The sequence below is a fragment of the Lissotriton helveticus genome, chromosome 8 (assembly GCF_964261635.1).
Source record: "Lissotriton helveticus chromosome 8, aLisHel1.1, whole genome shotgun sequence".
In the NCBI taxonomy this organism is placed as follows: Eukaryota; Metazoa; Chordata; class Amphibia; order Caudata; family Salamandridae; genus Lissotriton; species Lissotriton helveticus.
This window is the reverse complement of record NC_136069.1, coordinates 450,049,995-450,074,674: the sequence shown is the minus strand read 5'-3', so window position 1 is coordinate 450,074,674 and position 24,680 is coordinate 450,049,995. Positions and strand designations below refer to the sequence as shown.

Here is a 24,680-nt window from a genome sequence, read left to right as displayed (position 1 = left end):
TGGTTTGTAATGTGCAATCATTTGAAAAACAGACTTCTTAGTACGAAGAATGACATAGTTAGTGTTTCTTTTATGTCTATTTACCAAGCGGGGGTGTTTCACTGCATATTTAAAAAAGATGGCGAACTAGGCTCCGTGATCAAGGACAAGTGTTGTCTGAAACACGTCAGAACTGAGGTCCAAATAAAACAACAGTGCCAAATTTCATGTGGTTCGTGTTTCTCTGTTTTATATATATATATGTATGTATATATATATATATATATATATATACATCTATACTAATATAATAACGAGAGAGCACAAACCTTTGAGGCGGGTAATCTCAGGAACCACAGCACCAATCACAACACCCAATACAGCGTTGGAAAAGGCAGTTGCAGCAGAAGGACATAGGCTATGCAGACGCCCACCATATACATTTAAAAGGTAAAAGAACCGTGCCAGCAAAGTAGGGCCCTTGTGGGCGTGTCTGCGTTGTGCTGTGGGCGTGTTCTTGGGGCGTGACAAACGCTGGGGGCGTGTGGTACGTTCCGCCCTTCATGCCATGTCTCATATCGTGTGCTAATCCCACCCTGCTCCCTTTAAATACCCCTGCACCCCATAATCATAACCCACTCTTACTCCTTAAAATACCTGAACACCCTTAAACACTAACCCATCTTAACCCTATAAATATACCCTGTACCCCAAAACCCAAACCTATCCCTAAACCCTAAAAATACCTCTGTACCCCAAAACCCAAACCTAGCCCTGAACCCTATAAATACCCCTGTACCTCAAAACCCAAGCCTACCCCCTGAACCCTAAAAATATCCCTGTACCCCAAAACCCAAACCTAGCCCTGAACCCTAAAAATACCACTGTATCCCAAAACCACCCTAAAATACCCCTGTACCCCTAAACCCAAACCTAGCCCTGAACCCTTAAAATATCCCTGTACCCCAAAACCCAAACCTACCCCTGAACCCTAAAAATACCCCTGTACCCCAAAACCCAAACCTAGCCCTGAACCCTAAAAATAACCCTGTACCCCAAAACCAAAACCTACCTCTGAACCCTAAAATACCCCTGTACCCCAAAACCCAAACCTAGCTCTGAACCTTAAAAATACCCCTGTACCCCAAAACCCAAACCTAGCTCTGAACCCTTAAAATACCCCTGTACCCCAAACCCCAAACCTACCCCTGAACCCTAATAATACCCCTATACCCCAAAACCCAAACCTAACCTTGAACCCTAAAAATACCCCTGTACCCCAAAACCCGTGCCTATCCCTAAACCCTAAAACTACCCCTGAACCCCTTAACCCAAAACTATATGCGAACCCTTAAAATACCCAAACACCCCAAAACATATACCTCACTACCCCAAAACATATACCCCTATACCCATACTTACCTTATCCAAACATTAAAAAAAAAACATGCTTTTACCATTCATGCATTTACAATGAATTTCGTTGTAAATGTATGCGTGGTAAAAACATATAAAATGTAATGCCATGCGTTATAATGGCATTGCGGAGTCATGGTACTTTCGTAATGAAAGTATGCGGAGTGATGGTATGCGGAAAGAAAGTTGCGGAATAATGGGTGTTTACCCTCCCCCGGTAAGTACATTGGTGGCACGGTGGCCCATATCTCCAGCAACATACTCATATTTTGTCACCACCCATTTGAAAAATGCACAGGTCTCTCTCATTGATGGCCAGCACCGACATAGACTTTTAGACACACCTCCCGCCACAAGTTAAAGAATTGCGAACTTTAGGGCTGGGGAGCGACGTTCGAATCTCGGCATCAGCTCAACATACTGTGATTCCAGGCAAATCGCTTTGTCTCCCCGTGCCTTCCACAAATGAATGTGTTCTTCTGTAATGTAAATTGTGCTCATGCCATGTTGTCGAGTTCGCGCTATATAATATTGCAAGGAAAAATAAAGTAGGGAAACTCGAGTTCACACACTACTGAACGCGCACTCTTAAGTGCATCAGCAGTGCACTGTGAATCGGAGCGTTTCACAGGCCTGTCACAGATAAGAAATGCTATCAAAACGAAATCCTACAAAATAGTATACTACTGGCCGGCAGCCTGCTAATATATATATATATATATATATATACAAAGAACTCAGTTTACTCCTTCCAATTCTTGCCAGAAAAACGAACACGGACCCGCTCAGGTAGTTTGCAATATTTTATTCCATGTGCAACACGATCACCGCCATGACGCGTTTCGAGCCCTCGAGCACTTGATCACATGACGTTGTAAATTAAGACACCCCCTATAAAGTGCATGTGTAAGTCACCTGACCCCGGGACATAGAAAACAGACTTTTACCCTGTTTAGGTCATACTCGTGTAAACAAAGTTGTTAAAGACATTCTTATAACAGTCTATATTCCTGTTAACACTAGATTATTAAAACACCATATTTGCAACCACTTATTATGTTCAGCCGCGTTATATAAAATTCTATGTTGTGCAAATATCCGCAAATACATGAATTAAATATATGGTAAAAAACATACATAAATACATATAATATATAAATATATACATTTATACCCTTACATCTGATGCTCAATTGTGCAAATCCGCAAATACTTTTGTGCAAAGTTGCATTTTTAGAAATGTGCAAATATGCAAAAATTAGCAGCCATAAACATAGTGGTTAAAGTAATGGTACTGATGATACGGCCCAAGTGGGCACCTTTTGAATGTCCTCTAATTATTACCCCCTAACTGTCCCTCCATTATGGTCACACAGTTCTATGCATTTTTTCAAATTAAGAAAAAAGAAAAAGTGAAAAAAGAAATGAATATACTCCTCACCATATTGGTCTGAAGACCCACCCTCGTGAATCGAACTTTTAAAACATATTTACTGATGTTATTGTTACTTTTTCTCTACCACAGTCACATGTTCAATTTCTTTTTCTTTGGTATCCCAGTAATGGTGCTTCCACCCACTGTTTCCTTAGGACCCCTCTATTCTCTATATTGGGCTGTCTCCACTCTTGGGCTAAACTCCTCCCAGGCAGGTGTGCATGTCCTTCCCAATGTTCAACCCATTGGGAGTCTTGGTGTTGAGCTCGAGGATGTAGCGTGTCTCCAATCCTCCTAATTGTGCCTCCCTATCACCTCCTCTGCGCAATGGTAAAACCATATCTATTGCGAAGTAAGACAGACAACCCACATCATTATTGTGGCAGGCATGGATGTGCCTCGCCACCGGATAGGCCTCCTTTCTTCACCAGTTTTCGAAGAAATAACGGAACGAACTCCTCTTGTCTTAGTGCAGCATTATTTTATTTTGTGCTTTTTCTCGGCCGCCATGACGCGTTTCGGGCTTCGCTGAGCCCCTGATCACATGACCTGCCAGTGAGTTTCTCTTATTATTTAAAGTGCCAGAGTGCTACCATTGCCAAACAACATAAACAAAATACTTCAGTTTTTTTGTGTTCTACTACATTTTCCCCCCCCCCTTTCTCATGCATGCCAATTCTTGCAGAATAAAATTGCTGTCAGTATTCCAACATTAAATCGCAATTCATTACATTGCATATTTAAATTTAGTGGCTGTTTTCCACATTAAATCACAATTCATTACATTGTATATTTACATTTAGGGGTTGTTTTCCATATTGTGACACTTGAGCTATGGGCTTTTATGGTTGAGGACATCTGTAAAATACATAATGTCAACCTGTTCGACACATTAAACATTTTAAATGTATTTGCTGCTAACTCAGGATAAACAAGAGTCAAGTCAGATTTCATTCATGTTTTTTGTGTGATTTACCTCTGATCATGAAATGCTGATTTAGACAATATGTTGTACTGTCCTGATTACTGTCATCATACTTTAACAATAAATCCCAATCAGAGTAACAGGTATGTATGCTTCATAAATAACTGAATAAAAGCATAAGAATAAATATAAATAATTTAAAAAGATAAATCTTTTATATATATATTTACTGTATATTTTGCATTGTAATTGTACATTTTAATTTTCTTTTGTAACTTGTTTTGAGTAATATGAATTTTACGTATTTGTTTCTTGTCATTTTATTTTCATCCACCTTTTTATTAGAAATGCTTTTATTTATTCATATATTGTTTATTATATATATGTATCTGTATATATATGTGTACAGATAGATAGATATATAGATAGATATTAGCTTTATGTTTACATTTTTATACATGTTTTAAATGTAATCATTTTTGTAATTATTTAAATATGTATACTTACCTATTTAATTAGGACCACAATATTTTTCCTATGATATTATTGTATCACAACATTTTTGTCTTCGGTATTATATCATAGAAATGTCTTGCCACTCGTAAAACATTTCTGATCATAATGCTCCTTTTCTTCTGTATAACTGTGACATCTCCCTGTCTTCTATTTTAAGCATTGCACATTTTTAGCTCAAAATTCCACTGAAAGTATTTAGGGCCTGATTACGTGTTGGGGGGGCCGTCACACCAGCGCCCAGCTCCAAGATCGCCAAACTCATAGTCAGTTCGCCCGCCGGATTACGAGTAGTAATCCCAGTGGGCGGTCCTGTGGTGGCGGTCCCACGGTGGTGCCTTTCTAAGGCTCAAAGGAGAGCCATAGAAAGGCAGCACCATGGGAGTGTCTCAGCATGTTCCTGCACAGGTAGAAATGCACCCTATTGTGCTTTACTTCCTGTGCAGGAAATTGGGGTGCAAAAATGCAGGAGGCACAACATGTGCCCCCCCCCCTGCATGCACCCTGTGCACAGAAACTACAGGGCACCCTGAGTTGCCTCACCGCTACCCTTTTCATGGCAGGGCTTACCGCCATAGAAAAGGTCTCGGTGGCCAACTAGTAGTAATATGCTCAGCAGTGCTGCATCGGCAAAGCCAGAATATTGCGGTCTCTGACAGCAGCACCACCACCGTGGGATACATGATCCACAGTGGTTGAGGTGGTCCTGTTGCAGTCCAACCACCAAACTCAAAATATGGCAGTTGGACTGCCCGTGCAGCGGTTGCCAAACCGCAAACACTGGTTCGGCAGTTCCATGGAAAGCTGAACTCGTAATCGGGCCCTTAGTGTTGAAACTGGGAAGAATTTTGAAGCTTATATATTCAGAGTGCTCGAGATGTTCATTCTTGTTGTCAATGTAGAAATAGTAGATAGGTCACTAATGTCGTACCCAAAGGGACGACAACTAAAGAGCCAGTGGGCAGTAAAGATTTTATTCCAGTCGATTTTTAGAGTGGATACGTGGGTTTTTCTACGAAAAGCTGTCTTTACTCTCAAAAGCTGACTGTGATAGATAGTCTGTGACCCAAAGCAGAATGGGAAACAGCAGCGCTTTCTTGAAAGAATTCATGCATAGAAGGAATGCGTCATTGTTATATATCCTTGGTGAAGGGGATTCACAACCAAAAAGTGTTGTTTATTAAGTCATCCTACATTATGCACTGAACATTGCAGTGCATACTTTAACATTGCACTGATGTTTTCACTAGGAACAACACTGTATGTCAATCTATGTATTGAAGAGAACCTTAAAAACAATCAAATATACCATCATTAGGGTCCTTTATCTTAAAAACATAAAATACAGTAATTTTAATGTTAGAATTAACTCACCTCTTCAGGAAAGTTTTGGAAGTCATTGAATGACAAGTTAAGGTACACTAAAGTGTGAGCTATCAATGTCAGATCTGGAAGTCTGTCTATAAAATAAGCCTGCAAAGGAAAATCAAAATTATGATTTCAAAATCCAGCATTTTAAGGGAGATATATTTATAACTATACAGAAAATATTTCTTTCTGACTCAGTACAGTCTGCTGCGCAGTGTTTCACAAACTTAAATGAGATCAATGTTGCTACTTGGTACCCATAACACAGTCAAACTAAAATAAAACATTTGCATTTGTTTAGGTAAAATACATTACATTACATACGGTGGATATCCAAAATGTGCGTTACATCACATTTACATTGTTTTAAAGCACCATGACTCAACGTTAACCCTGTACCCCTATGTGAATGTTCAACTGTCCACAAACATGTGCCTCTAAGAGGATATCTGGTACACAAACATCTACATTAGGATTAGGACATCCACGAGAAAACATTAGAAAAATAGACCTTCTACTACCACGTTTTCAGACACTGCACATTGCTTCACAGAACTGGTAGCAGGAAATATTCTGCAGACTTGACTCAAGAAAGGTTCTGACATTTTCCACAGGCACGTGGCACTTCTAGTGGCAGACCTACTCTTGGGAGATGTAGTGAGCTCTGCAAATAGTATGTTTGGAAAAATGCAGGAATTGATAGTTGTTCGGAGCACCATTCATCATCCACACTGAACCGCCAAGTATAATTAGCCCTGCAGGATATACAGGTGTCACCTCGTTTTCTACATGACAGGAACTCGGCCACGCAACTTCAGGAGCGAAATCTTGGAATCAGGGACTTATACTCATCTCATCAACTGAACCAAGATTTCAACCATGCGAACGGCCCAGTCCAGTGTCATCAGGCTAAATCCAAGGGATATCCGACACCATATCCACACTTCCCTATTATACCTCTGTATAATTATAGTGAGAGGCCAGTTTTCAGTCCCAATATAAATCCTAATTCAGGTTACAATGAGTTGAGGCCCATATATAACATTCCAACTTATAACCGATTTGAATATGCCTTCTCAAATCTAGAAGAACAGGACTGACTGGGGATAAAGGGGAGTAGCGATGAAGGTCGAGATGCAGGTGCAGATATTGAGGAATGCCCATCCCGGGTGCTAGCTATCACAACTCAGGAAATATTGCCACAAAGCCACACTATTACACCTGCAACTACTGAAGAGGCTGTACCTTCGACTTTAACTATCCCTATGCTGAACACAGCTAAGAATGTTAGTAGTAAATCAATCAGATATACCAAACATCGTGACCTATCCATTCTTAGCTGGAATGTCGCAGGACTAGAGCCAAGATTGACAGACCCAGAATGGATTAAGATACTGGATGGCAAAGATATTATCATGTTCCAGGAGACCTGGGAAGTGGAGAATCTATATATTGAAGGGTATCAATGTTTCAGTGTGACAGCACCCAAACCAGACTTTGGACGTGCAGTGGGAGGCTTGTTTATCGGCATTAAGACACTGGCCGGTGGTACAATCACAGATCTCTCAAGAGGACACCCGAACATTCAAATTTTAGAGTTCAAACGAAAGACCCGGATTTATTTAATTAACTTTTATAATAATGATTTTTATTTCGTTTCTAACAAAAACTTTGAAGCACTCTCTAAGACTTTACGGAACCTCGAAACGAGTCTTGTAATTGGGGAGGAAACAGGGATCCTTATTGGGGGGGATTTCAATGCTAAAATTGTCAGTAACCGCAGCACTGAGGAAAGAAATCACTCAGACCCAGCCGAACGCAGGGGTATTGAACTAGCTAATATATTAACTGAGCACACTTTAAGTAATGTCATGGATACATGCCATACCTCTAGCGAATTCCATGCCCCTACGTTCAGAGGGCGGGACTGTTTTTCTACAATTGATTTTATTTTTATGTCCCCCCAATTACTAGACTGTGTGACAAAATCTACAGTGATTGAAACCTTGTTTGGTGACCACAATCCCCTCAATGTCACGTTAAAACTAGGTTGCAACAAGGTTTATGAAAAAATAAACGGGGCAAGAGATATCACACCTACAGGCGATGGTCTGCGCCTTAAATGGAGAGGAGTTGACAGTGGGGTTGTACTACAAAGTGCAATTAGGGCACACCCTAATTTAATTACTTCTTGCCTAACTATGGATGGGAACTGTCACACGATAATCGAGGATTTCGAGAAACTGTGTTCAGCAATAAAAGTCTCTCTGTCAGTCCCACTACCAAAAGAGCGGAAAGAACCTAGGTGGTTTGACTCTGCCTGTTCACTAGCAAATAGGGAACTACGCAGGGCATTAACCAGAAAACCAAGGAGTCTAGTAGAGGTCCAGGCAGCCAGGAAATCTTATAAATTAAAGACAGTCGAAAGGAAGGCCGCATTATTAACAGAACAGTGGGAGTCGCTGGTTCGGTGCGCTAACCTGAAAAACAGCGGACCTTTTTGGTCAGCTGTCAAAAAAACGCGAGAAATGGGCAAACAGTTAACCCCAATTAGTTGTAATATAACTAGCAACTCTTGGGAGGCCCATTTCTCCAAAATATATGCTGCCCCATGTGAAGATATACCGGGCTCTCCTTGCGGCCAGCTCCAAGGCCTAAAAATAGATCTTTATGAGGTGGTGATAGCCATTAAAGAGAGCCTTGGAAACAAGGCGCCAGGCCTTGACGGCATACCCATAGATGTAATTAAGTATAGCCCAGATCTATGGGCACCCATCCTCCTTAATGTTTTTAACAGCCTCCCCACAGTCCCTATGCCCGATACTTGGGCCACTAGTATCATAGTCCCAATTTTCAAGAAGGGGGAGAGATCGGACCCAGTGAACTACCGCCCGATCTCTCTTCTGGATAATACTTTGAACATTTTGGGACGAATAATCTATAATAGGGTGGTAGAGTGGACCGAAGATACGGGGCTATTAGACCCGTGTCAGATGGGATTCAGAAGCAGGGTAGGGACTGTCGAGCAATGCTTAAATTTGAAACTGATCATCGACAAGTATAGCACTGCTCGATCGTCCCCTATCTACCTTGCATTCATGGATCTCTCATCCGCTTTTGATCTTGTGAATAGAACCAAATTATGGGCAATTCTTCTGAATTATGGACTGGATGCGGCTCTTGTAAATTTCCTGGCCTACCTCCACACTGACCTCAAAGCACAAGTCAGGATTGGGGCGGGTGGAGAAGTATCGAGACCCATCAAAATAGGCAGAGGGGTAAGACAGGGGTGCGTTTTAGCACCCCTGTTGTTTATCATCTATATTAATGGTCTGGCTAAAGCCCTAAAACAAGTGACTAGTGATGTACCAATTATCCAGGGGTTCCCATTGCCAGTTTTATTATACGCTGACGACGCGGTCTTGATGGGACGAACACCCAACGACCTCCGTCTACTCGTTAAAGGTTTCGTCCAGTACATGGAGGGCCTAGACCTGCGCGTCAATTTTAAAAAATCTTTTATTATGCCATGCGGCCCCGGGAAACGCAAACTCAATACCATACATATAGGGACAGACAAACTGGAATCTGTAACCTCATTCCCCTATCTTGGTTTGGTCTTCGCTGCGAACGGCTCATGGAGTGGGCACAAGGCCCACGCCATGAGCAAGTTCTCGAAGGCCAACAATTCTATTCTGAGTTTGTCCCGACCAAAGAAAATAGGTGCCACTAGAGCAATCTTAAAAATGTTTAAGCTACAGTGCCTACCAGTAGCCACATGCGGGGCCGAGGTTGGGGGACTGGGAAAAAGCCCAGGCATCCAACGTGAAGAAGGCCGATTTTGTAGGAAGATCCTGGGTGCCCCAATCTCCTCCTCTGAACTGATTTGCCATGAGGAACTTAACCTCCCCTACGTATGTGATTTTATTAGATCTAGACCAGCTCTCTTTTGGCTGAGGATCTGGAGAAATGATTCAGCAACTTTAACTCAAAATATTATAAAAGACTGTCTTAACTGTGATCACGGCATGTCGATCCCCTGGCTCGCGGATGTATTAAAAACATTGATCGATGTGAACAGGGAAGATCTATTCTCCGATCCCAGTAAGATTGAATCTAAAGATAAAATCGAGGTCAAACAAGCACTGTATGCACTTTTTAGCTCAGATCGAATGGAAATAGAAACACTCAAATCAACTGTTGTGATTTATCAGAAAAATGATCTAAGTAGACGTAATCTTTCACAATACCTCACCTTACCTATGACGAATTGGGAGAGATCACTGCTGTTCCGGCTAAGGGCGGGCTCAATAAAATTTCTGCTGGGATTTCCCCTGGGCTATCAGTATACAAAAGATTATAACCCTTGCCCATGTGATGGTATTAGCAAACAGAATGATTTGCACTTTCTATTCTTCTGCAAATTTTACTTAAAATATATTAATTGGTTTTTAACCCCGTATTTTAGAAAATATGGACCCCTTTCGTTAGGGGAATCTTATTCAATGTTATTGTCCCTGGATACAGATGAATTAATTTTTCGCACTAGCACTTTCTTGAGAACTATAACTTGTGTACGTAAAACAATGGAAAACCCTTGAAGATTGTCTTTTGAGAAATGCATCAGTTTTTAACAATTTATGAATTTTTATACCTGTCTTTGTTGTGTAAATGTATGTTTTTATTGTGGTACTTTTATGAATTTTAAGGAATTCGAATAAAGGTCTTTTGAACTTGAACTTGGACAATGGGAACAAGTATTGTAGATCTACTGTAAAAGAGATTCTCTTCTTGAAGGAAGCAATTTAGTGTTATAATTTTGGACACCCCAACATCCAATAAAAGATTTTTATTTAAAACAACACTTCTGTCGAATTTCAGCATTTGTCTTTCTGGCAAGTAGAATCTTAACAACCTAAAAGTATTTAAATTTAAAACTTGGCCATATGTTCCGTGATAGGTGTTAAGCCCTTTCTCCCTTAGCTGAAAGCCTCTTTGCATCACATCGTAATCAGGCCCTAGGTTGTGAACACCATTTTACACATAAAGGGCGGGAAAATCCACAAAGACATGGCAAGCACTTTTAAGGAATGCCCATTTATCGAAAACATGCTAGGGATTTGCGACCAAATGTAATTAGTCCATTATCCATCAGGGAATTAACAAGATCTTCTGTGCACTATAAGTGTGAGTTCTAGTGTAGGAACTCCCGATAATTTAATTAAGTGAGACTTAATGATGTATTCTTTTTGGTAAATAAATTGGCCTTCTGTATTTTGAGAAAGTTATTATAGATTTAGAGCACCCAAGGCTTAGGGGCCATTTGATTTTGATGTCGGACGGACTTAAATCCGTCCGATAACGATCTGGAACTGGGACCAGCGGACCTCCTATCGGCGGTCCATCACCAGCAATTAGGATGCGACTGAACACTGTTCGGTCGCAATCTTATTCTTTATAATGGGAGCATTCATTACGACCTGGATGCATGCTCTCATAGTAAAGAGCTGAGGTGCAGTTCATCCCTGCACCCCGTGGCAGGCACCTCAAGGTGCCTGCCACCGGGTGCAGGGATCAAAAGGGGGCACCATTTGTGCCCCCTAGGGTGCCATTTGGAGGCCTTGCACCCATGGGGGCCCTGCCGGGGGCCCCCAATGTCAGATTCCCACAGCCTGTGTCGTAAAGGCCAGCACAGAAAAGTTATAGGAATCTGCCATCGCAATCCCTTGGAGCGGAAAGAGCCAACCTTGGCATTACAGGCCTCTTTACGAATGGCAGACGGGCTTTACGAGCCCGTCGTAAGCCATTCGGAAATCCTGTTGGATTAATTTCCGACCGACTCCATCAAAATGGGTCGGTTGGAAATTAATCCAAACAGGAGATTACAATGCCGTAGGAACGGCTCTGATCGAGGGTCAGATCCGTTTCCTACGGCATCATAATAGGCCCCTCAGTAGTAAAGGAAAACATCTCTGTGTGTGTTCATTGCTTTCAACTTGTGAAACAACATTTCATTAATATTGTGTAGTGTTAAAAGGCTTTAGGACTGTACCTCCTCCATTCATATTCTACTGCTCCTGCAACAGGTTTTAGTTTTTGCAATTTCCGCCGAGAACCACTCATTATAATTTTACATCTCTTCATATCATAGCACAAAGCACATGACTTTATCATTATAAAATACAATGAAAACAACTTCAGGTTACATTCTTATAGAAATGTGTCTTTCGATTCAGTCTCTATGCTGGGATGTTGTTCAAGTACTGGGAGCAAATATGGAGAAACACTGTTGCCTTTTTTAATTTTATTGCATTTCTATGCCTCTGGCTTGTTAGGGTCCTGGTGGCAAGTGTTGTGACACCAACCGGAGATGGTGATTTTATAAGCCATATTTTAGGGGTACTGGTTGGGATGTCTTTGGAAATTATGTAACTGATTTTGGAAATGGTGCTGGCCAGCAAGGGCAGGGAACGCGAGCCAGTGGAGTTCCGCTGGCAGGTCGTGTTGAATAAATGTAGATGTCTGGCCTGGTTGGCGAGCCAAACTTTGCAAGTCACCAGGGTCTTTCTGTATGGTGCAAAGAGTTGTCAACTGGGTTATTTTCTCCCTGGGCGAGTACAAGGTACGTTCTATGGGGCCGATTCACAGAACTAATCTGAGATAAAATACTAAACGTATTACTTTTGATATTCACACAAGGCATTTAGTAGTAGTAAAGTTAGGACTCCTAACTTTACTACTACTAAACTGGGATAAAATCCTAACCTCACTACTTTTGGTATTCACAGAAGGCATTTAGTAGTAGTAAAGTTAGGACTCCTAACTTTACTACTACTAAATGCTTTCTGTGAATACCAAAAGTAGTAAGTTTAAGATTTTATCTCAGATTAGTTCTGTGATTCGGCCCCTATATGATTACACTTTCAAAGCATTAGCAAAGATGGTAGCCTAGATGTATATCCTTACAAGTTTGTGAGTAAGCCTTCTTGTGAGTCATGAGCAGATTAGGTCAATTTCAAAGGATGATTGGTTTAGAGAAGCAGTGGATTTTTCTGACCGTATAAAGAAGTAAATTCACAATTCCCTGTTACTGATAACACCAGCTTGAATATAGATTATATGTATTATATTGGTTCTCAGTTTAGCTAAAGAAAGAATCTTAAACCATCAGCAGAAAAAAACGATCAACTGAGATATATAATTGTAATGCTTCCAATATAATATGTTTTTGCATAAATGAATCTCTCCTTCAAAGCTATATGAAAAGTGAAATTAGACATTATCAGAATACATGTGCACATGGCTCAGATCTTGCTCCTAGGTTTTATACAACATTACAAATGCTCTAAATGATTCAGGGGGGAAGTTGTATCTGATATTTCTTACTTGCCAGAGACAGGTATCCTAAATGAATTCTTGTAAGCGTTATTAATATAGGTTTACAAAAACACAAAATGAGTAGCTTTCATTATTTACTGAAAGCAATAGGTGATGTTGGAAAGAACACGTGCATCTGATTCCTAGAATTAGAAAATCTACTCAACAACTAGATCCTAATCTGTTTCTATCCATTGTTACCCAAACATTACTTAAAGTTGTGGAAACCTGTTCCATGAGCCAAAAGAAATAGTACCTCTAAGGTTTTTCTACTTTGTGATATCTGGCACATAATGACCTAATATGAGTCACACAATAGTTTCTGGTCCAAATGAAAGCTCAAATGAAGACCTAAGGGATTTAACTAGATAGGAAATATGGTCTGCAGGGATGTTGTTAAAACACCTGAGGATAAAAAAGCTACCCTAATTAAAAATAATGAAACAAGAGAACTCTCAAGGGCAGCATTAATGCTGTATATACCTCCAAAACACTGATGACAGTATAACGATGGTCCTTTACATTGATGTCACTGTATCAATTTAACAGCTACAGAGATGACCACTACAGAGGTGGCTACTACAATAATATTTAATTGAGGGTATTTTAATTAAGGGCCCTATTTTCTTTTTATAGTATTTATTAAAAGTAAAAAGAGTAAAGGTGGCTTATTTAATTTATTTAAATGGATAGGGAAGTATTAAACTTATGTTCAGTACATACATTTGATTTAAATTAAATACACAGATAATATAACTTGATTAAGTGCTAGGATTAGTATTAGGGATATGTTATGTTTGATTACTCAATTTAATTTCAATTAGGAAAATATTAGGGTTAGCATTGGGGGTTAAGGCATGCAATTAATTCACTTTAGATTAATGAAGGGTTAGGGTTTTAGTATTATGGGGCTGATTACGATGGAGGATTTTCTGCATCTTCCGGGCCGGCGGAAACCACCGCCGGCCCGGAGGATGCGGAAAATCCTCTGCGGACCCACCAAAGACCCACCCACCCACCGCCACATTAGGATGGCTGGTGGGCCCTGGTTTCAGTCCGACGCTTTTCTGCCGCGGTTGGCTTACAACCGTGGCGGAAAAGGCCTAATATGGTGGCGGTGTCTCTCAGACACCGCCAGACATATTAGGATGGCTGAGAAAACATGCTTTTCCGCGGCGGCTTCTCCGCCGAGGAAAAGCAGGCGGATCCTCATCTCGGGGGCCTGTAGCGGGCCCCCTGGGTGAAGGAGGGGTGGGGGGTGCACATGGGGGGTACCTATGGTACCCCCCTGCATTTGCATGCAGAAATCGGCAGGCACCGCGCGGTGCCTGCCGCTTCTGCATACAAATGCAATGTATGCATTTGTAGCATTGCGGCGGGTGCAGCTTGAAGCCGCACCCGCCGCAATGTTACAAATAGAGGATGTGACCGCCAGGGTGGCGGTCACATCCTAATTGGACAGGAGGGAACTCCGCATGCCCATGCGGAGGTTCCCTCCTCCTCGGTGATCGCTGATGGACTCAAGTCCGTCCGCGATCATAATGGGCCCCTTAGTTAGTTTAAGGGTACATTTTTCCTTAATTGCTTTTATTGTTAATAAAGGGTAGGGTCATGATAATGTTAAGGATATTAATTAAATTTAATTTTGAAAATGGGGATTAAGAATTATAGTTAGGTACAAGAAAGGTTCTGGATAATTATTTAAATATTTTCCAAATTAGTTAAGCGTTAGGGTCAATTTTATGATCAGAATAAAATGGACTTACATTTGCACATCATTAATTTAGTGTTAAAGTCAGTGTTAGGGGCAGATAAAGTCTGATTGAAACATCAATATTTTAAAATCAAATACATTCTTTTAAAGATTAGAAATTATATTGGGTTTAGTCAAGGATACTAATAAATCTAAGCAATTTAAATACAAATAATCAGAGGCTATTTTTAGGGCCAGAATCGGGACACTTATTAATTAAACATATAAAATTAAAATACATTGTGTTTGGGCTAGTACAGTTAGGAAATACTTCATTAGTAACTAAAAGGTGAGGTATGGTCTTCGATGTAATGTCATTGACAAACTGTGTGACTCATCAATGTACTGCCTCTGATGTAGTGGCATACATCCCTAGTGCAACTACTGCTTGATTCCGAACATATCCACTCACCTTCTGTAAGAAATTTCACCCAATGGACTGCCCCTCTAATTAAATACATGATAAGCACATTAGTCATTCAGTTTTATCTTCCAATTGCAAAACAGGCCAAATGGTACCTCCCTTGAATAAATTAAAATTACATCTGCCATCACCATTTAAATCTAAACCCAGTTCCTAACATACTTTCACTGGCGAAATGTTTTTAAAAAACACACAGAAGTAACACTACTGCAAAACTAGATCAACGTGCAAAATCTCCTGTGTTGAAACTGATCTTCTTTCATGAACGATGTAACAGGAGGTTAGCTGTAAACGTAGTCAATGCACACATTTACAAGGCTACACTTGCATAAAAAACAAGTTACTTACTTGTACACTGTGGTTCTCCAGTATTTATATCTTTTATAGAATCCATGCTTGAATCTTCCCCGTCGTCATTGTGGGAGTCGCACTATGCCGACGGGGAAGATTCAAGCATGTGAATCTATAAAAGATACAAAACTGGAGAACATTAGCTTTGGCAGGGCCTTCATCCTGTGGCACCCCCTACCTTAAATCCTACTCAGTCTCTCCTCTGCTGGGAGCACGCTGCAGACCTTTCCTGTGCTGCCTGAAACAAAATATGTGAGTTATTTAAAACTTTTCGAGCATACCTTTCAATTCTGCATTGCAGAAGGAGTTCACATTTCCCCCAAAAACAGGGACATTTATTTAAAATTAGGAAAAGCATCGGAATAAGCGGGGACAGTCCTCTAAACCCCGTGACTGTCCGGGGTAATACGGGACATCTGCTCACACTATTCCTGGCACCCTTTTATCTATCTGCAACAATGCAATGGGTGTTATGGTCATGGATTAGGTTGCTTGTTTCCTTCCTCTCAGATAAGTTCCAATTTGTAAAAATGAAAACACTAAAGGTCTTCTGCTTTGGCACTGGGGGTAGGGCTGGGCATTGTGATTTATCAGTATGCAGAAAATATCCAACTTTACACTGAGGTTCTAATCAAAGTATGGAATTACTATTCTGAAGTAGCATCTAATTACTATTAAATGGTGGATGACCTCTTTCTGAAATTAAACCCACCATTACTGAGTTGCTTCTCCTATACCCAGGTCAGTGAACAACCATGTCCCTTAAGGATTCACTGCTAAAAAATAAATAATGCCAAACCCTATAGATTTCATCTGAATCAATCCTCACAAATCAAACCCACAGACATGAGTCAGGGATCTATCGTTGTCATAACAACAGTAGATTAGAAAACAATCCTTTGTGAAATTGGCTCTTTTTTTGTGAAGTCATCCACATTTTCTGTTGGCAGGTATTACTGGTGTTTAACTCTGCACATTGGGGCTCTGCTGTCCAGGCCCCAGTGTATGTACTCTGACTCCTAAAACATGGTAATATTGCCTACTCTCTAGTTGACATAATTAGCTTTACAGTGAAACCATAGTATACGGCTCGTTAAAATGAATCAGTGGCATTGAATGTTAAATGTCACCCATAGACTGCAGTTATTTTAGTGCCATCAACTAGAGAAACAAAGAATCCATTGCTTCAGGGCTGCCTCTGTAGCCTCTCTACTGCAGCTTTTTAAACCTGTACATGAACTGGTCAAAATGGCTATTTTGACAGGAAGTAGTCCTTCTTTTAAACACTAAATACGACACCGCTGAATAGGCCTTGTAGCTCGCATAGTAGAGTGCTTAGTATTTAAAGGTACATGGAAGAAGTTGGTGTTGGTATGTACCTACGGTGATTAGCTCAAAAGCAATTTTCACTTTTAAGGGATGTAGCTGTCCTGTGAGAAAAATTATTATTGAGAACAATTTCATAACTTTGCTGTGTTTGCTTTGGGAAAAGCTACCAGAATAATTGAAACACATGTTTAATATTTGTTAAAAACCCCAATTCAATGTTAAAGTAAGAGTTTCAAAAAATGTTTTAGAAAACTGAATTTAAGAAAGGTGGATTTTGTCTGCCTGGATCTCCAGGAACTAATTAGCATTAGCCTGACAGTCTTTAACTTAATGAAGTATGAAAACAGCGTCAAAATCAGAAATAATGGCTTTGGCATTTTAGCAGGAGGACTTGGGTTTGAGGTATTTGACACATATGAGCTCAAGAGTGACAGTTGAGGAGTGTTCAGGAACTTCATTAACTTGAAAGTGACCAGGGTGCGGCCTGCCCATTCATAGTTATGTATAAAGGAAAAGCTAGGGAAGAGAATGTTTTTGTTTCTTGGGCTCTCCGTTCTAAGGTTGCCACATGCCCAGTGAGAGAGGGGTTTGGTCCCAGAACCAGTTTGATATGGATAAGGAGGAGGGGACTGCTCATTTCCCTAGCCGCCTAGCACCCAAGCCACCTCAATGGGCAAAAAGGCTGTGTTAGCTTCGATTTTACTTAAATGTAGTGCTCGGTGTGGTAGATTGCAGTAAGCCAAAGAGGATGTGCTGCAAAAGTGTGAAGGTTTGCCCGTGGGAACTTTTTCTTCATCGGTTAGTAAGTGTCTGGGAGTCACCCCCACTCACTAGCTAGTGAATTTGACAAATGTGGCACCTCACTCACAGCTCATCAGAACACGCTCTGGACCTCTGGATGAACAGAAGAAGACTGGACTTGATGTTTGAGACCTGTGTGAAAAAACTGACTAAATAAACATTCTGCTCAAAACTACAATGACTACCACAGGATGCCAAAAACAATTTAAATTGTGTAGAATCCTTTTGTTTTGTTTTCTTTTTATTAAACAGTTCGACCAAAGCATATCAATTAATTACAAGCAGGCTACTTCAGGTGTTACAGCGACATTGTATATTCTACAAAATATATTACAATTATTATAATTATTAGATCAAGGGGTATCAGGAACATCAGTGTCTATCTGGCGACTTGGCGGGAGACAGATGTCGCCTCTGTATCGGTTCCATGCTCCCCACACTTTAATCCATTTCCTGGGGCATCCCCTAGCTATGAAGACTGACTTTTCCCTGTACATGCACCAGTCTAGATCTTCCTTCCACCTCCTCAATTGGGGCAGCTGACTAGCCCCCCACTGCTGTGCTATATTACGTTTTGCAATCATATATGCTAATGTTGCCCGTTGCGTGGTGTGTGTGTTGAGATCTGTAGGCTCCCAGACATTTAATATGCATCTTCGAACTTCCGGTTGTATCGCCACCCCCAATACAGATGGCAGTGTGTGGTGAATGTCTCTCCAATATTGTTGTATCTGCTGACAGTTCCACAGTATGTGGATGAATGTTCCCAGTTCCCCACATCCCCTTCTGTACTCTCCACTTTCCGCCCGTCCCATTCGAACCAGGCCTGGACCCGTTACAAAGATCCTATGCAATATTTTAAGCTGTACTAACCTCAGCCTGGCTTGGATTGCAACTACTCGTGGGGAGGAAATCGCCTCTTGCCAGTCTTCATCATCAATTTCTAAACCATCCCCGGTCCATTGCCTTCTGAGGGCCAGCAACGGATCTTCCATCTTGTTAATCAATTTCTTGTATACTAGGGATATGGTCTTCTATGGAAGATGTCCGTCTAGGACTCTATCCTCCAGGGGGGAGGCTTACGGGAGTGTTGTACCACTGGGTATATGGGTGAGTAATGCATGGCGGGTTTGAAGGTAACAGTAATTCTCAGTGTCTTTCAACTTATATTGTACTTTTAGTGACGTAAACGGTTGCATCGTTCCTTCCCCCCAGACGTCCTTGATTCAGGAAATCCCAATAAGGTCCCATTTATCGAAACCCTTAGATTTCCAGAGGCTTCCCAATTTCTCCGAACTCCACAGTGGTGTGGCTAGCGTGAGTTTGTTTTCCCATTTTAGGTGTTTAGTGACAGTATGCCATACTTGGACGGCATGTGCTGTAGGTCCAGTCAGTGGGTATCTACGGGGGTTTAGCGTATAACGCTCTAGTATAGTCTCCCTCTGGGAGCTGCCATGTGTCCATGGCATGTCCAGGATCATTTGGATGCCCATAGATCCCGTGATTGATAGCTGCCAGTTGAGACGCCCAGTAGTACTTCTTTAAGTCTGGTAGACCAATTCCCCCACCATACCAGTTAAGAGTCAATTATACGTGGTCTGCCCTCCCATAAAAGCTGTCTCTAGAGACTCTCAATTTCTTTAAGATAGGATGCGGGAATCGGCCATCTTATTTTGGAGCGCATACAGAAAACGAGGCAGAGCCATTATTTTGAAAAGGACCGCCCTGCCTAACATGGACAGAGGGAGAGATCTCCAATGTGCCACATCCTTCTTAAGTCTCTGCATGGGTGAGTCCAAATTACGGCATAGCGGAGTTTCGAATCCAATGTCACAAAGATTCTGAGGTATCGGAACCCTTCAGATGCGATCTGGATCTGGCAACTACGCGGTATGATAGGTGGTTCACCTCGAAGGATATAGACCACTGATTTGGGCCAGTTCACAGTAAATCCAGAGTATCTTCCAAATATTTCCAACACATCTAGGAGGCAGATTAGTGATCCTCTAGGATTTGTGAAGTACAAGAGGACGTCATCTGCATACAGAGATATCTTGTCCTCCCAATCCAGTGACCACCTCAAGCCGTGGATGGATCGGTCCTGCCTGATCCAAGTCGCCAGTGGCTCCACCGCCAACGCAAAGAGGAGCGGAGACAGGGGGCAGCCCTGCCGAGTACCCCTACTGAGCTGGAAGTCTGGGGACTTACGATTGTTTACCACTACCCAGGTTATCGGGCCGGAGTACAGAAGGCAAATCCAGCCTATGTATTCCTGTCCGAAACCTAATTTGTCCAATACCGCAAACAAATATGGCCGCTCAACCATATCAAACGCCATAGTGGCGTATAAGGACACTATAACTGCTGGCTCCAGTATGGTAGACACTCTACTCAATATTCCATGTAATCGACGTAAGTTGAGGGCTGTATTTCGATGCGGCATGAAGCCCAACTGATCCCGGTGGACCAGTATAGTAATTACTTTGATCAGACGTGTCGCCAGTATTTTGGCAAGGACCTTTGGGTTCTACATTCAAAAGTGATATTGGCCGACAGGAGGCGCAGCTAGTTCTGGGCTTGCCTTCTTTGTATATGACCACTATATTAGCCACTCGTTGGTCGTATGGAGCAAGTCCCTTCTCCCTACTCTCCGTTAACATAGCGCGGATATAGGGGGCAAGTTTATTAGAACTCAGTTTATACAGTTCAATGGGAATACCATTAGGCCCAGTAGCTTTACCTGAGTTCACACCCCGGATAGCCTGTGCCACCTCATCATCCGTCAGAGGGGAATCCAGGTATTCTCTGTTTTCATCAGAGAGCGTGGGAAGTCCTATCTCTTAACATTTCTGCATTTTATTCTTCAGTAAACCTGCCTGTCGTACTATATATTGTACGGTAGTGATCAGCAAATGTGTCTGCTATGGCCTGCGGGTCTGTTATAGGACGGAAGTCCTTTCCCTGCACCTCGGGCACCAGTCTTGATGCCCACTCACGTCTATCCAGCCATGCTATCAGTTTTCCTGCTTTGTCTCCGAGCTCATAGACTCTGTGCGGAGTCTACTGAATCTTTGTTTTCTTGAAAGTAGTGATCCGTGACTTTAACAATGCTGTTCCCGGTATGCTGATCCTTCAAGTACCATGGATTAATGGGGGCTACTCTACCAGCACTCACATACTCCCATTCCATATTTCAGATCACGCGGTAGTGATCTGAAATACCCCGTCCCAAATTACGTATTTCTCGAACAGTGTGGGCCTGCGCTGCCGGGACAAGGACATAGTCTATTCTTGACATACTGTGGTGTGCCCCCGATATGTGTGTGAATTGTGCTCTAACTGGGTTGTGCGCCCTTCATCCATCCACCAGTACCACTGTGTCTATGAACTCAGGGAGCCACCTTTGAGCGGGTCTAAGTGCACGAGGGGATGTCGATCTAGGTCTCCGGACATCACAGCATTGAAGTCGCCTCCCAATACCAAGACTCCCAGTGGAAGAGTCAGGAAAATTGTACCTATGTCTTTAAATGCTTCCATCTGTAGGCCGGGAGGGACATATATTGAGACAAATGTAGCTGTCCTCCCTTCCCATTGGCCAGACACCCCTACCTATCTACCTCTATTGTCTGTCCACGTGCCTTGTAATGTGAAAGGGAATTAATTTTTGATTAGTATGCCTACTCCCCGCGACCCTGAGGTAAATCCCTCTTGTGCCACCAGTTTATACCCTCCCCTATGCAAGGCCATGCACTTTTTTCCTATCAGGTGGGTTTCCTGTAGAAGGAACACTTCCGGGGCATGTCTTCTGATAAATTGGTTGACCATGCCCCGCTTTATTTTGTCCCCCAGCCCGTTTACATTTCAACTCAGCACTCTGATCCCCGATCTCTGTCTATCACTCGACATCTCACCTCTGCAAAAGTCTGCCTAGCTCTGCTCTTTGATGGTCTCGAAGAAATCAAAATTACAAACAATACAATTTCAAACTTGAAAAACCATACAAACCCCTTCCAACTCCCCCCTTCCCTGCACCCCTGCTTGCGGCGTTCGCTCATCCCAAAGTGGCAGAGTTCCTATCGCCCTACACACAAAAAAATTATGAATAATTAAAGGTAGTAAAGAGGAGGAAGGCCGGTGCTCCGTGTTCCCCTCCCCCAACCCATATCTAATCCACTAAATTGGCCCTTGATGCTCCCATTACTCATTGCAGATTTGCATTCCCTGGAGAGAGTCTGATATTCTATCATGGGGCCGATATCCCTGTACCTGACAATGTTCAGTTAGTCTGTAAGTACAGATACCGGACCTCAGTCTTGTTCCTGTGCCGCTTGATCTCCACCTCTGTCTCGTGATCCAGAGCCACCTGAGGGACGGCTATCGAGCCAGTCGGACGCCACTTCGGGATTGACAAAGAACCATGCTCTTCCCTCAACCTCCACCCTCAGACGCGCCGGGAACATCATGGCATACTTTATCCCTACATTTTTTCTTGACTACGAGAAAGTTCCTCCGTTGTCTCAGCACCAATTGCATGAAATCGGGAAAGAAAGAGAGGGTGGCATTCTCGTAATGCAAGGGTCCTGAACTTTAGAGATAGAGACGCTATCCTGCAGGCTGCCCATACAGGAACCCTCCTGTACGGGCAGCCTGCAGGATAGCGTCTCTATCTCTAAAGTTCAGGATCCTTGCATTCATCGGGCGTGGGGGCCCACCGGGCTTCGGCCGCCCCCCTGGCACCCTGTGTGCACGTTTGATGGTGAAGAATTTACCAAGTCCCTTGGGCTTAAGGTGTGTTAGAATTCATTCTTCTACGAACAGGTCAACGGCCGGACCTTCTGATTTCTCTGTCACCCCCAGATGCGAATATTATTGCGCCTGGCTCTCCCTTCTTAATCGTCCAACTTACGCACAGCTGTTTCATAGAAAGACTTAAGTTCATGTACTTCCTGCTGTCTTTATGTCTAGGGATTTAACCTTCTTGTTGACTTTGGTAAGATCCGCACATATGAGATTCACTTCTATGGAGACGGTGTCTATCTTATGTTCAAGTGACTCAATTTTTTGCCCTAAGGATGATTTAACCCTATCTATGGCCGCCATGACATCATGCAGGGCCAAGTCCGATGCAGGGCTTGCAGAATCTCCCCCCACCATGATGGTGTGTCTTGAATCTGTCTGTGAACCTTTGGGCAGAGTGTACCGATCCAATTTGTTGGTCTGGACTTGCCTCGATCCCTTAGTTGTCCTGGGTTGATGTTTTTTGGTGTCCAATTTGGTCGCCATTTGCGCTCCGGCAAACAGCATAATTCAGTGGTGTCACCCCCGGGGATCTTATTGCAAAGTTCACAAGTCTGATAGCACAGTGATGGCTGTCTACGTGACCGCCAAGCCACTGGGGGTGTTCAGTTTGGTAGTTCCCGGGGGGCCCAGAGCATGCGTCAGTGCCAGTGCAGGGCAGGAGCCCCTTATCCTCTCCAGTCCGCTCAATAGTGACTGTCCCCAACCTGGCTCCAATTTGCTGATTCAGCCTCTGTATAGAGTCACTGGTCGGGGGAAGAGGGTTGCGGCTCCTAGTCAGGACAGACTCCCTCCAGCTGTGCGCCCATGCACTAGTTCTCTGTCTCCGATCTAGAGCCTTCGCCTCCCGATCTGCTTAATGCTGCTTCGGCCTTCTGTGGCTAAGTAATGACCTCTGTGGGGTCCACCTCCACTACAAGGCACCTCTATCAGCTCCCACTCCCGTGCGGCCCGGTACAATGGTCACTGGTCGGCTATTTGTGACTCTGAGGGCACCGGAGTCTGACAGCCCCAATTTTGGCTGTGTTTTCCCCCTTCCGAGTATTATGGAGGGGGGAGAAAGAACCGGTATTCATTCACCCTCGGTCCCCCAGTGGGTCTATCGGGTGCCGGCCTCCGTCAGAGCCTCGCAGCATGCCTTGATGTTGCTGCGTCACCGGGGCTTTTATCCCTGCACGGTCCAGGCGAGCGGGCTCCAGGAAGGGGGGGCGTTCCGGAGAACACCGTCACTTGTTTCGTTCACCGCCTATGCGTCGCCTCTGGGTACGGATGCCCTTGCTTGCGCCGATTTCAGCGTGACCGGCGACTTCCGGTCCAGGTCTCTGCTGTTGTTCCACTCCGCGGAGGCAACAAGTCTACTCCAGTCCCCATCTTCGGATCTGCGAAAGGCTTCAAATTATGGAGCTCAAAGCTCTGGTTCCCGATGTCGCTGGAGGGCTGGGATTTCAACCGGGAGCACCGCTATTGCTCCTCTCTTGATCGCGGAGCTTCAAAGGCAGGATGGGTGGCAGGATGCTGTGCTTAGGGGACGGTAACGGCGGAGCCGAGGTGTCACGCGGCCATCTTGGTCCAGCACGTGGCTCCTCCCTAGAATCCTTTTTAAGATGCTCCACTTTCAACGTATTTATTTACTTTTCAATTTATTTATTTGTATTTTTATATTTTACTTTTAGATGCATCAAGTACAGGAAAGTTTACATGTATTGGATTCAACATATGGCAGCTATCGTTTGCATTGTTACAGCATACAAACTACTAATCTTACACACTGTAGTTACGGAGTATCAAGAGCATATCAAACAATACGATACAGATATAGAATCTTTGACAGGCTAATGCTGGTTGGTGGTTGCTCTCTAAGTGTATCCCATGTATTCATGTGTTTTTATTATTAGATTATTAATAGTGCAATTCTAACACAGAAGTTTAAACAACAACTCTACACATGAAAACCGTTTTCTGCTACTCTGGCAGTTCCCATCAAGGGATCCCTCACCCCTCAAAACATTGGCACCTCGGCTTGTATCCCCATGCCCACAAATCAAATTTGCGTATGCGTCAGGCCCCCTACGATTTATTTACTTGGTTCGTTGGAGTTGACCTTGTGCTAGCTGTTGTCTATGATGTGAACTGTTCACAGTTCGTTCCTGTCCCCCCTGGTGTCCCCATCTTGTGGTGTGTCCTTGCCCTGCCCCGGACCCAAGTGTTGCAG

General features: G+C 42.9%; 1 protein-coding gene across 1 annotated transcript in view; it reads right to left on the bottom strand.

The window, feature by feature from the left end:
• LRRC63 (leucine rich repeat containing 63) overlaps positions 1–24,680 on the bottom strand; it is a 382,612-nt gene that overhangs the window by 91,890 nt on the left and 266,042 nt on the right. The window contains exon 8 of the mRNA XM_078656022.1: positions 5,643–5,741. Within this exon, the coding sequence (XP_078512148.1) occupies positions 5,643–5,741 (99 nt within the window). The remainder of the gene's footprint in view (positions 1–5,642; positions 5,742–24,680) is intronic.